Below are 12,832 nucleotides of genomic sequence, written 5' to 3' on the forward strand. Positions count from 1 at the left end.
TTCAAACGTATGAAAGACAAGATGAAGGCCAACAGTCAAAAGAACATCAAAATTTATGCCGAGAAGGAAATGAGAAATTTGAAAAAGCTCAATGAGGCTGGCGTTTCTTGCCCAACACCGTATCTCGTGAAAGATCATGTCATTTTGATGAGCTTTATTGGAAAGCAAGGATTTCCAGCTCCTGCTTTGAAGGATGTGACTTTTACAAGTGTGGACAAGTTGAAAAAGGCGTACACTCAAGTCATTACCAACATGAGAAAAATGTATCAAAAGGCTAAACTCATTCACAGCGATTTGAGCGAGTACAACATTTTGTATCTTCATGGTGAAGTGTACATCATTGATGTTTCACAAGCTGTTGAAAGTCATCATGCCAATGCCAAGTCTTTCCTCGTGAATGATTGCAGACACATTAATCAATTCTTTGCCAAGCAAGGGTTGACAACAATCTTGACCGATAAGGAACTCTTTGATTATGTCATTCAAAACGTTGAGGGTTACATGACTGAGGATGAATTACTAGAAACTACTCTTTGTGTTACTGAATTAAGAGATATTTCCATGATGGACCAAACACAAGATGACAAGTATTTTGCGCAAGTCTGTTTGCCTCAATCCTCCATTGATTTTGATGACAATTATCATGCTGTGGCTGCTCATTCTGCTGTTGACATTGTTGAGTAGACACTTCAAAGATTGTTGATCAACACTAGAGGACCAGTGGACATTGTCACTTGTGATGGGTGTACGGAGCTTAACATATTCAGAAAGCTCTCTTTGAAAATGACAATACCTCTTGTCTCTCTTGAAATTTGACAATCAAAGTTTGGTCCATGAATTCTTGACATTGACCTGTGAAAAACCTTTATAGAGGCCACTTTCAGGAAGGACATCTTTGATTGTTTTTTCATCCATGAACATGAGTGAACGGCAAGAGTTTCTCTCTTTGCATGGATTTCTAAACTATCAAATAAACATTCTTTTGAACCTTATTTAAAACCCTTCAGCGAAATAGGGTCCCTCTTTGTTATGATCACTTTTTCTTAGAATGCTGAAACCACAATGAGAGTGCGACTGGCATGATGCCTTCTTGTGACTTGTTGTAGACAAGATGATCAATTTGGAAGTTTGGAAAATTGTTGGAGACAAACTAACACTTAATGCCCGATAAAGTCGAGACAAAGATCTTTAGTAACAATTAAAATTTCTGTTCAAAATTAAATTGGGGTGTGTGCGTAAAGCAATCGCTATCAGCTTATTCTCAGCCCTCTTGAAATCTCTATATTTGCCAACTAGATAGAACTCTATGAATATAGCTCTTCTGATACATTCACGCATTGCTGATGCTTTTTTTCTACCAGATCGTAAATGACACTTTTTTCTCGTGTTCCAATCACCAGTAGCACCAACGTACAGAAAGTATTGATGTTGTTGAACAAAAATTTTGGCAATGTAAACAGCTCTCGCTTCTTGATGATTACTTTGAGGAAGTTTGATTACAAATTTCTTCTGAAATTTCTGGTCCTTTCCTTCTTGTTCTTTAGGTCGTTCTTGTTGTATACGAAATTTCTTCATTGCTTTCATGTTTCTATTATATTGTTTCTTCAATTTATGATAAGTTTTGGTTTGAACGCCACAGGGTCTGCGAGCACCGCTGGTTGTCATCTTTTTTTGATGGTGAAAATGTGTTACAAGCCTCGTGAATGACAATTCATTTCTTATCACGTGTTAAAGTCCTTTTAGGCTTTTCCGGACTTTTTGAAATAGAGAGACTGATTTTCCTTTGTATTGAACGCACAACAATCTCACAGCAGGAAGACTCAACTTTGTCTCTACGTCTGCTGGTGGTGTCATCTTTGGGTGTAAGGATTTCCAAAGCTCAACGTTGTAAGCAATAGTTTTCCTACCATATAACCCTGACTCCTTTATTTAAATCAACAATTTGAACCAAACAAACAAATCTAACAAAGTGCCGATCTTGCAAGCAAACACTCAAATGAGTGAAAGCCAGGGGAAAGGACCCAACGCACACAAGGTGCTCAAAAACTAATTCTTTGAGTTGTTTTTTTAGTAAGGAATCGAAGAAGAATTGCTCCATTGATATCTATGTCAATAATTGAGCCACATGATGGACAATGAAACACTTCGGATGATCCAACCGTAAAAAGGTCCACAACATGTGCAAGTTTTAGATGTATACGCTTCGTTAACAATATAAATGTGTGACCACTGATACTCTCAAACTTTGTGAAGCAATCTTTGCTTGAATCTGTAATGTGACCAAGTCAACATGTTTCTTGCTGTCTTGCTATTAATTCTAATTGAAGTAAGATCACTCGGTAGTTTCACAGCCACAAACACAATGTCTGACTTCTGGTTGATACTATTTCGATTGTAACTTGTCATACGCGCAACATAATCTACCATGTATTCATTCTTTGAATCAAAAGTTTTCTTTTGGGTGGATACGGAATTGTAAAGGTTCGTCAGGAACTGACTGTTGATGATTATATTGACTTGTTTGTAGTTCTTTTGGCTTCAACGGTCGCTTTTATCCTTCAGACGTAGAACTTGACCCACTTGACAGAGAAATGCGAGATACTGAGATGGTGTTGAGAAAGGTGTTTTCTTTTGATCGAAACAATCCTCTTCTTGATGATCCACATTTGTCACTCATTTCATTGTTTGATATTTAAAAAAAAGGCAACAAGATTTATGGCTGCTTTAAATGATGTTGAGAAGATTCTTGATTCTGGGCGAGAGCCAAATCATGATATTACTCGTAGAATTAATTGGATCACAGAGCAACATGGTTCACAATTGATTGGATCTTTCCATCCAGTATTTACTAATTTAGATGCTTCCGCCGATGATCCTACTTGGAAAAAACCAAAAGACTGATAGTCAGATGATGTCACAACAGTTGGAATGAACAATTTTATCATTAATATAATAAACTTTTTAGGTATATCATTATTTTGAGCTTGCTTTCTTACAATCAACCTTATGAGTCTTCCAATGAGCAACTTGACATTCCTTTGAGCAATATACAACACCATGACATCCTCCACATCTCTTGGTGGCATTAGGTTTTCCACACGCTGCACACACTTTCACATTGGATGAAGGTTTCTGTTGTGGTGGTTGAGGTGGAACGGTAGAAAGTGTACTTGGAAGGGGAGTAGTAGAGGCAATACTTTTTGATACCTCCTTTTCTGCTTGCTGCTGTTTCGAATTCTCATTGTTGACTTGAGTTTCTTCCTTCTTGGTGCCACTTTCTACGACGGTCTTTAAATATTGTTCCTTCTCTTGCTCAACATGTTGTTTTCGAAGTTTATCCAATTCAAAATAATCGGTAGGCTCTCCCTTTTTTAAACTTTTTGCAGTAATTTGATTCCAAATGCTCGAAATAATTGAGACTAATTTCATTTGTGACATGCTGACAATTAGTGTACCAGCCAGCTGTCCCATTTCTGGATGTGCCACAATTTTAGGAATCACTTTGGAAAAATAGGTTTGAATATTTGGTGGTTTTTTGTTTTTGGATTTTCTACGAACGAGCCATCTAGCAAGCATGTTTGACAATTCCATAAATACTTCATTTCTTGGAACGAGACGAGCCGGCATTCTACTTCGACTATTTTCTAAAATGGTATTGATGGCATGTTCCAAACCATGTTGCTTAAAGAGAGCCACAACCATTCCATCGGGCAACATTTCTTGACCATTGTAATAATAGGTTCTTTCAATGAAAGCTCTAATAAATGGTAAATCGATTGCTTTCAATTGGTTTTGATGCCATTGTTGAAGTTTCGAGTAAATGTCAGAGGCGATCGATTGAGCTCCATAAACTTTCAAGTAACTGGCCGAGTATGTGAAAATGTTGGAGAGGAATTTCTTCGCTTCAGGAACATGATCAATGACTTGACACATGCAAACAATCCAATCCATGACACCATTCTTTGGTGTTGGAAGCATGTCATGAATATTCGTAATTTCAGTATGAACCGTCTCGAAGGGCGGCATAAATCCAAATTCCATTTGATCTCCTACAGCAAAGTAAAAATTGTGGAAGAAGGGAGTACACATCATTTCTCTGTAAAATTTGAAATTGTATGTCTTGTCACGGTTGTTGTCACTCGAGACTTGCAAGTCTGAAAGAAGACAATTTTGCAAGACATCTTGTAGGCTCTTGCTCTTTTGAGATCCAAGGTTTGGTCGATTGAATCGTTTTTTCCAATCTTCTAAAATTGAAGATTCTGTATCGTTCAGCTTTCTGATTTTCACAGTCTCTGCCATGCAAGCTCCAAAAATATCAAGTGCCACAGAGTCAGGAATGAACGACAATGAAGTATAAGGTTGATCTGGGAATTTAGTCTTGTAAGGACGGGGAGCGGTGGTACCTCTGAAATAACTTTTGAGGAAATTTTCGCAATTGCTTGCATTGTCGAATGCTCCACTCAAAACATCACGCACCACTTGTGTGTAGGCATTGAATAGAATTCCAGTGACCACAAATTCATGTTGAACTCGATCTACTCGACACAATTTGAAGATTCCATAGCCATCGCAAACAGTTGCTACAAATCTTCCAGTTAAGGACTTGAGAAAGCCGTTTTTCTTGATTGAGGCAAAGAGAGACTCCTGAACAGGTGGTAACTCTTCGATCGAAAACTTTGAAGAACATTGGAAAAGAGAGGTGCGATCTTCTTTCGTTAGTTTGGAGCTAGGATCGAATTTTGACTTGTAGGAAATTCTTTCCTTGTCACCAGAAGTGAGCCAATCTTTGGCAGTAGTTGCCATTCCAGCAGCAATGCTGTCAATATTACACGTTAGTGGATTGACTTGGATCTGATACAAAATAGATCCATATCCCAAACAATGCATGCCTCTTCTTAAATTTGGAATACTCGCAAAACATGCTGTTGCTCGCAATGCGTTAATATGAGGAGTCTTTTTCTCTGATAACTTGAAGGACGATACAATATTTTCATAGAGAGGAGGCAAAAAGTCTTCCATCATGCAGCCAAATTTGTCACTTGAGAAGGCTCCATTTGCCAAGAATCGGCACAATGCTGGAGTAATGGACTTAGTATTTGCCAATGATAACACTTTTTTCATAAATTGAGAATCCTTTTCTAGTACGTTTACGCATGAAAGACATTGCTCTAACAATTCGGCTTTCACATGAGGAGCAGCAAACACATTTCCTAAAACTTCAAAAGCACTCTCTTTCTCCTCTTCCAATAGTTTTTTCAATTGAGCAAAGAATACCTTGTCTGTCACTATCTCAAATACGTGAGATTCACACTTGGAAATGTAAATTAGTGCATTCTTTCTTGTTTCAAGAGATTCTTGCTTGGAACTATTCAAAATCTTACAATGATTGTCATAAGACATGTCCAATGGTAGGAATGTAAATTTTTCATCATCGATACGTGGGCACATGGGACAGTGTCTCTGTAGAAATAGTTCAAAAAAGTGAAAAAATTTGTGATAAATTTGACATGTATATCTGGAGTATGTATGATTGTTGATAACTTACCTTCTTTTTCTCATTGCCCTTGATGATGTGCGACTCAGTTAACGAGCTATTCGTGTAATCTTGCATTTCTTTCTTGCTGTTTTTAGCCATTCCACTCAATACTTTCTTTTCCCATGTTTTGTGAGATATTGCTGAAAACGATGCGATAAATTGAATGGTTGTCAGCAAACATAAAATAGGATTGTCATTCACCTTACTTGATACCTCTCCAACAATCTCAAATAATGGTTGAACCATGGGCATGTGTTCCCAGGTCGCACTGAATATGAAAGCAGGATCGAAGAATTTGGATAGTTGAATCTTGTTGTTCTTGGCATACAGAATTGCATCCATGAGAGGTGCAAATTTGTCATTCAAAACCACGTTCTTGAATGTATCTTTGATATTTGAAAGATTCTTCACAACTGATGCATGTTGAGTAAGGGAGGAATTCCAAGTCTCATCAAAGATTGAAAGCTTTTGCTGGTTCGATAATTGAGAAAGCCAACTATACACTTCTTTTTTGTGAGGTTCAAATCTTTGTTCGAGCATTGGACCGAGATTTTCTAACATGCCATCCACCAAAGCCATACCCCTTTGGGAAGAAGATTCAGTCTCCTCTTGTTTTTGACTTCTCTTCATTTGTTTCATCAGTTCCTTGAGCTCACCTTCAGGTAACTTGCCACCGTTCATGAAACTTAGCATATTGACAAACTGTTCAAAGTTGGAAGGTAAATCACCGTCTCCTTCTTCATCCTCTTCATCTTCGTCATATTCATCCTCTTCATCCTCATAGTCTTCATCTTCGTCACCCTCTTCATCCTCATAGTCTTCGTCATATTCGTCCTCTTCTTCTTCCTCTTCATCTTCATGAGTTTCAGCTTCTGCTGCCTTTTGTTTCAATTTCTTAAACATGCTTACAAGAGCTTCATTATCAGGATCGAGTTTGATTGCTTCTTTAACAACGATTAAAGCTTCGTTGTAATTTTTCAATGCCTCCAAAGCCGTGGCCTTTCTCAAGTATCCCTTAATGAAAGTTTTGTTGCATGAAATGGCTTCATTGGCGCTGTTGACCGACTTTTCATAGGCTTTCATATTGAAATAACATGCAGACATGTTGGAGTGAAGAATGTGTTTGATTTCAGTGCTGTCTGACTGTTTCAATGCTTTTGAATAGTACTCGATGGCTTTGATATTGTTACCCTTCTTAAATTCTTCGTTTCCAAGATTTTTCAAAGATTCTGCTGACTGTCCTGGAGTCTTATCTTGTTTGGTTGATTTTTGTTCTTGAGGTTTCTGCTTTTCGGACGGTTGTTCTTGGGGTTTCTTTTCTGACTGCTTGGATGGTTTGTTCTCATTTTCCTTCGAAGCATTTTCATCTTTTGGTGTACTTGGTTGTTCTGGTGGCGTTTGGTCTTTCGAAAGTAATTTCAATACTTCTGGATCTGTGATATTGAAGGCACGAGGTAGGATTGAAACCGATTTGTCCATTCGATCTGAAATGAGTTTGATCAAATCCTTCTTTGGTGGATAGTCTTTGGCAAGCTGTTGTAAGAATGATTTTTTCACTTCCAAACCAAACAATAAAAGTAACTCGGTACATTTCTCAAATGACACATCTTTCGAATGAGGCTTGTCTTGGTGATACAAGCACCGTTGACACTTAGAAAGTCCTTTGACACATTCGTAGCAGCTTGACCCAAAGACCTCTTCGAGGCAGTCGACAAGGACGGATTGTGTCAACTTCTTTTTCTTTAGCAAGTAGCTAAGTATTTCAGCAAGGGGCTTCCAATTTCCTTGATTCGCCGCCATTTGTAAAGGTGATTGAGGAACTTGTCCTTTTCTTAGTGGGTTTCCTGTTTTTTCACAAAAGAACTTGACGATTTCTCTTGATTTGTCATAGTAGCATGCAACGTGGAAAGCATGTGGTTCCATTTTTGAAAAAATACTAGCTCCTAAATCTACTAAAAGTTTCACAGCTTCCACACTATCAGCAAAAACAGCTTGATGAAGCAAGGTGGAACAAATATCAACTCTGACATCAGCAAACAATAGTTTTGAATAACAACGGAAGAAGTTATCATATGGCTGAGATTTTTGGAAGTAACGTCGATTAAGGCTTTCCTCCTTGTTCGATAGAGACAACGATGCATAGGCAGTGTTACAATTTTTGATGGCCCATTCTATTGCCTTTGGTACGCTTAACCAGAGGTCCAAATGATCTGTCACATATTGCACTTGAGAAACAATGGAAGGACTGTCAGAAGTAAAGCTTAACGTTTTTGAAATTCGAACCTATTTGAAGTGAATAAAAAAGAGTATCAGGAGAAAATTGCCATTGAGAACCGAGAACCCATGAAACCAAAATTTGGACATTTTGTGACAGTCACATTCATGAAACTCGCGAAAACAAACACGCAAAAACATACCTTTGAAAGTTTTCGAATTCCGAGCAAGTACTCGTAGACCAACGGTGCATTGTTTGTAGCAGCCCATAGGGGTCCGTACATGTGTGCAAGATCATTTCTGTCATGACTCTCGGAATATTTAATCATGTCCTCTCCTGCAAAGTGGTTTGGAGTCCTCTGATTAACAACAAAATCGCACAAGGCAAAACTCCACAACAACACCTTTGACGAACTCAATTCCAATAGATCCTTCTTTTTCTTCATAAATTGATAGGCCTCTCTCCACTTTCCAAGTCTCATTAAGCTAAATCGATTTGTGCGAGTCACAATAATAATTTCATTACGAAAATAGAGTCAATAGGTTAAAACCATTCGACCATAAAACAATCCATTCATCACAACCAAAACCACTTACCACTCAGGAATGTGCATTTGAAAGTTAATATAAGATACCATCATGGAATGAACCTCTGGATCAATCTTCTCCGCTCTGTAATAGGCAGCAAGAGCTTCTTCATATCGTCCCATTTTTCTCAATGTGTTTGCCTCTCCAATGATGGCACGCATGTATTGTCGCAAGTCATGATATGTCCAATTGCTTTTTTTCATTGATGAGATGAATTCTTTGCTATAGTATTCTGAAAATTTGGATTGACCTTGGCGATAAAAAGCAAGAGCTTCCTCGAAAGACTTTGCCTTGTACATGGCTAACGCGTTATATGCTTCAATGCAATTCGGAGACATCTTTAGACACTGATCGGCAGCTTTTAGTATGGATTCTAGAGCTTTAGTGTCCAATGCAAGCGGATCTTCAGCACTTGATGAAAGATCAGCCGAGTCCGAATGATAAATTTCGTGTGCCTTCTTGGAAGCATTGAAATCTTGTTTGGTCTTGTACGATGAAGAACTGAAAGCTGTATCATGACCTGGACTTCCAGCAAAATCCATCAAACTTTCTCGTAGTGTATTGTGTAAAAACTTTGTATCCTCCTTTGAAGGATTTGTGTAATACGCTTTTAACATGAGCAAATTACGTTGCGTTTCGGGAAGTGTACTAGACGCAGAATCCAACTCGTGCTTTTCATAAACATTACAAGTTTTAACTACTTTGAGAGCTGAAGCAATCTGATCATGAGCAATGTTAGCACCACCAAAATTATTATTGTTGGTTGATGATGATGATGATGAAGAAGAAGTGTCGGAACCTTCCAAAGTAACTCCTCCACTACTAGGAAATACTCTTGTATACAAAAATTGATCATAGGTTTCAAACAAGAGCGGTTGAGAAGGATTATTGCAATTTGCTTTCATGCTCGAACCAAAAAGGCTTGCAAAGTTGAACATTTTTTTTTGATTTTGTTCGTGTTGTTGGTCGAAGTCAACTTAAAAATTAGAAAGTTAACATTCCATTTTGAGCCCGCAACATTTCATTGCCTTGTTCATCAACAATGCTAGTTGCACTGAATAGCTTTGTAAATGTGTTAAATTCACATGTTCTTTCATTTTAAAATAAAACATGTTAACAAGTTGTGTTGATTTCAAAATTCACACAATTTTTAATTGGTTGTCTTGGTATTATTATTGTTGAGAGGATGATAATTCAGTAGACAAGAGTTGCACGACCTCTCCCACATCAATCTCAAAAGAATCATTGTCATTTTCATCACTTCTGCTCCTCTTTCCATATTTCACTATTACGCTCGTATAATATTTCAATCCCAATGCTCTTGCCACACAATAATTTTCATTATGGAGTGTTTCTCTTGATCCAATCTCGAGAACAAAATGAGAAGTTGTAGGATTTGTTGACATGCTTGTTGATTCGACCTGTTTTAGATTCATTGCATGATCGTTCTGTTGTGAAACTTCTTGCTTTGATGGTGTTGTTTGTGGAGTGCTAGAGCTTGATTTTTTCATGAATAATAAATAGTGTGAAAGTGGAAAATCGAACAATGATATGACACCTTGTGCTTGATGAAATAATTTTCCAATTTCAATAAAAGAAAGAGTCATCTTTTGTTGTTCTTGTTGTCCAGATGACATTGTCCAAGTAAGTATGACATAGCTGCCATTAGTGGTCGAGGTAAAATTGACTTGCGAATTATTTGTTGATCTGATTGTTGGAATTTTCAAATGAACCAATGATAGTCCTTTGGAATTGCAAAATTCTTGCATGCTAGATAGCAATTGTTGACGATTGGAAATGGTGTGTGTATGTTCATCATCATTGTCTCCAATTTGATTACTATCCTTCTCAACGACAAGCAGGTATGGTCTCTGTGATGCGTCCAACAGTAACTCTAAAATACTGGAATTCACCGTAGTAAATTGTCGCATGGCCTTATTCATTACATTTGAAGCCACTCTTAAAGCAATATCTGGTGTTCGTGGTACCACAGAAATGTCCTTTGAAAATAAAAAGTATAATCTCTGAGCCATGTGAAAAGTAGGAATACCAGAGGCAGCGAAAAGAAATTGTCTCGCTGGTGAAATCATTCCATACTGTTGTAAGAGATCAATTTTTTCAACGCCAATCTCTTCATGTAAAACGATTGGTATTTCCAAAGGAAGATACGAGTCCATGAGTATTAATCGTGGTACAATTTCAATAAAGAAATTATCAGGCTCTGATGGTGAGGGAATTTGAATGGGGCCAATGCTTGCTAATTGTGAATGATATTCCAAATTGTAGTGTTTGAAAGCTTCCAGTGCAGAAGTAGAACCAATTTGATCTTGAGCAAATAAATTTCCATGACTGTCAAAAATTGAAAATATTTTCGATGGATCATGCAGACCATAATCAAGAATTCCATTTTCAATGGAAACAATAGCCAAGTCCAAGTTTGGTTTGTAACAGAGACCCTTGTAAAAGTGTGAACTTTGAGTTTTTGGAATGTTTGTTTCGCATAAAATGCATAACTTATGAGTTGTGGAATGATTGGCCGCATTTTGAGTGTCACTGTGTGGAGGCAAATTCGCCATGTCATAATCTGTTTCACAATAATTATTTTCACAATAGCGTTCTCGACTCTTTTCTGTCACACGAGGGTATTCCAAAAAGTCATCTCTATATTTTACATCATTAAATTTCACATGAACTTTAAACGTGGAGCGTCTCGATGTCACTTGATATTGGAATGAAGTGTCGCTCTCATGGGTGCGGTCGATATCATACAACAAATGATTGGCTCTCCAATCCACAAACTTGGAATTTGCAATTCTTCGCTTGAGAGAAGGACCAAAAAATTGTGATTTAAGTTGTGCGCTAGACATTCTACTGTAAACGGATTTTTCTCGAATTAGAATTCTTCTAAAGAAATCCTGTTCAAATTTTTCATCGATCGGCCGCAATAGAGATGGTGAGAAGCTTTCAGTGGCATATTTCAAAAGTAGAGTTTTGTAAAAATCTTTCCAACTTGTTAATGCAGAAGAATTCACAATATAAAATGGATTGAGGTCGTGTGACAATAAAATATGATTTGCAAAATACTGCTTCTCAATCATGTCCTTAGAGTCAAGAAATGGATGATCTAGATTTTTCAATAAATATTCATTGGATGGTAAACTAGTAATGGGTTGTTGAGAGGGTCCGCTCATTGAGATAGGATTCGAGTCATGACCATTTGCTTTCTTCTTGTCATGTTCTTCAATGATCATAATTTTAGCAGTCTTCGATGATGAAGACTTGGATGACATTTGAGGAGAAGGTCCTTGCTCCTGTTTTCGCGATGAAATTTTCAATGCATTTCCAACGAGACCTCTCATTCGGAGGGACAAACTTTCCATTTGGCTGTCACTAAGTGATGTGCTTGCTGATGGCTGAGCGCCCGACGAATAACCTGAGCTTGATGCGATCGAGGGTACAGGTTGCACATTGTGGTTAATGGTAGACAATGTCGTCGTCGATGGCGTTGGTCCTCCACGACGTGCATGAATGGCTCCAAGAACAGCTACGGTAATATTGTGCCACATTCCATGTTGCATGGACAATTTTCGTTTTTCTTCCTTAGCTTTCAATGCTTCATCCCAATAGGGCGTATTTTCAATTCGTCTTCTCTTAATTTCAGGTATCGCTGACATTAATCCGAAAGAAATGGCCATCAAAAGAATCAATAAAAGAATGAATGCAATCCACCATATTAAAAATTTGTCTTGTGAGCTAGAAGAAGATGTCACGAGAGAGGATTTTGAATTTTTAGAAGAACTTGAATTGGGACATGTTGAAGTACTCGAATGATTTTGGAGGGAATGAGAAGAGTGTGGGGCAGTCGTTGAAAGAGTCGATGGGGCTGACGACGATGATTTCTGTTTTGATGAATGCATCGAGTTGGTTGGGCTGGATGAAAAATCTTCCGATGGCCAATTTTGGTGTGAAAAATTAGAGGCCAATGCAGTATTGTCAGAATGCTGAATGGTGTTCAAATGGTTTGGTGTTGTTGTTACCATGGCTGCATGGTGATGATGTTGAATCGTCGTGTCATCTTTGACATCTAGTTGACCGTCATGACGGACCTCATTGTAATCATTTCCAAAACCATTCAAAATTGAGAAGGAGTACGATTTTTGATGTACTTTCCGATGGAGGGTTGTTGCTTCATTATTAGCCAAATGAATAGATTTTTGATGATCTCCATTCATATCGTGCTGATGATGAATATGATGAAAATTATTATCTTCCGATTCAATATTCAAGAATGATAAATCCGAAGATGGAGAAGGCAAATTAACTCTTCTCTCATTCTCTTGAACGTGATAGGAAGAAGGCTCTTCATCATCACCTTGATGATGAGAATTTGATTCAAACAAGGAAGAAAAGAGAAGTGAGGAACTGCTCCGACGTAAATGAATCATTACTCTCCTGTCCATGGTACCATTAAGATGATGATTCATGGAAGATGAT

At 37.8% G+C, this 12,832-nt stretch overlaps 4 protein-coding genes across 4 annotated transcripts; 1 reads left to right on the plus strand and 3 right to left on the minus strand.

Annotated features, from left to right (window-relative positions):
* Positions 1-9: 9 nt before the first annotated feature.
* On the plus strand, positions 10-684 carry C9374_012076 (uncharacterized protein; the record flags this gene model as incomplete). The annotated part of the gene is made up of 1 exon (XM_044687802.1): positions 10-684. One exon carries the CDS (start codon positions 10-12, stop codon positions 682-684), a length of 675 nt encoding a protein of 224 aa, XP_044542643.1.
* A 504-nt stretch (positions 685-1,188) lies between these two features.
* C9374_012077 (uncharacterized protein) lies at positions 1,189-1,665 on the minus strand (the record flags this gene model as incomplete). Its single annotated transcript, XM_044687803.1, has 1 exon — positions 1,189-1,665. One exon carries the CDS (start codon positions 1,663-1,665, stop codon positions 1,189-1,191), a length of 477 nt encoding a protein of 158 aa, XP_044542644.1.
* Positions 1,666-2,973: 1,308 nt separating this feature from the next.
* Positions 2,974-9,276, minus strand: C9374_012078 (uncharacterized protein; the record flags this gene model as incomplete). Its single annotated transcript, XM_044687804.1, has 4 exons — positions 2,974-5,460; positions 5,546-7,819; positions 7,954-8,236; positions 8,348-9,276. The coding sequence occupies 4 exons, from the start codon at positions 9,274-9,276 to the stop codon at positions 2,974-2,976; spliced, it is 5,973 nt and encodes a 1,990-aa protein (XP_044542645.1).
* Positions 9,277-9,510: 234 nt separating this feature from the next.
* Positions 9,511-12,798, minus strand: C9374_012079 (uncharacterized protein; the record flags this gene model as incomplete). Its single annotated transcript, XM_044687806.1, has 1 exon — positions 9,511-12,798. The coding sequence occupies one exon, from the start codon at positions 12,796-12,798 to the stop codon at positions 9,511-9,513; it is 3,288 nt and encodes a 1,095-aa protein (XP_044542646.1).
* Positions 12,799-12,832: the final 34 nt, after the last annotated feature.

This window comes from Naegleria lovaniensis (assembly GCF_003324165.1).
Source record: "Naegleria lovaniensis strain ATCC 30569 chromosome Unknown tig054, whole genome shotgun sequence".
Classification (NCBI taxonomy): Eukaryota; Heterolobosea; class Eutetramitea; order Acrasida; family Naegleriidae; genus Naegleria; species Naegleria lovaniensis.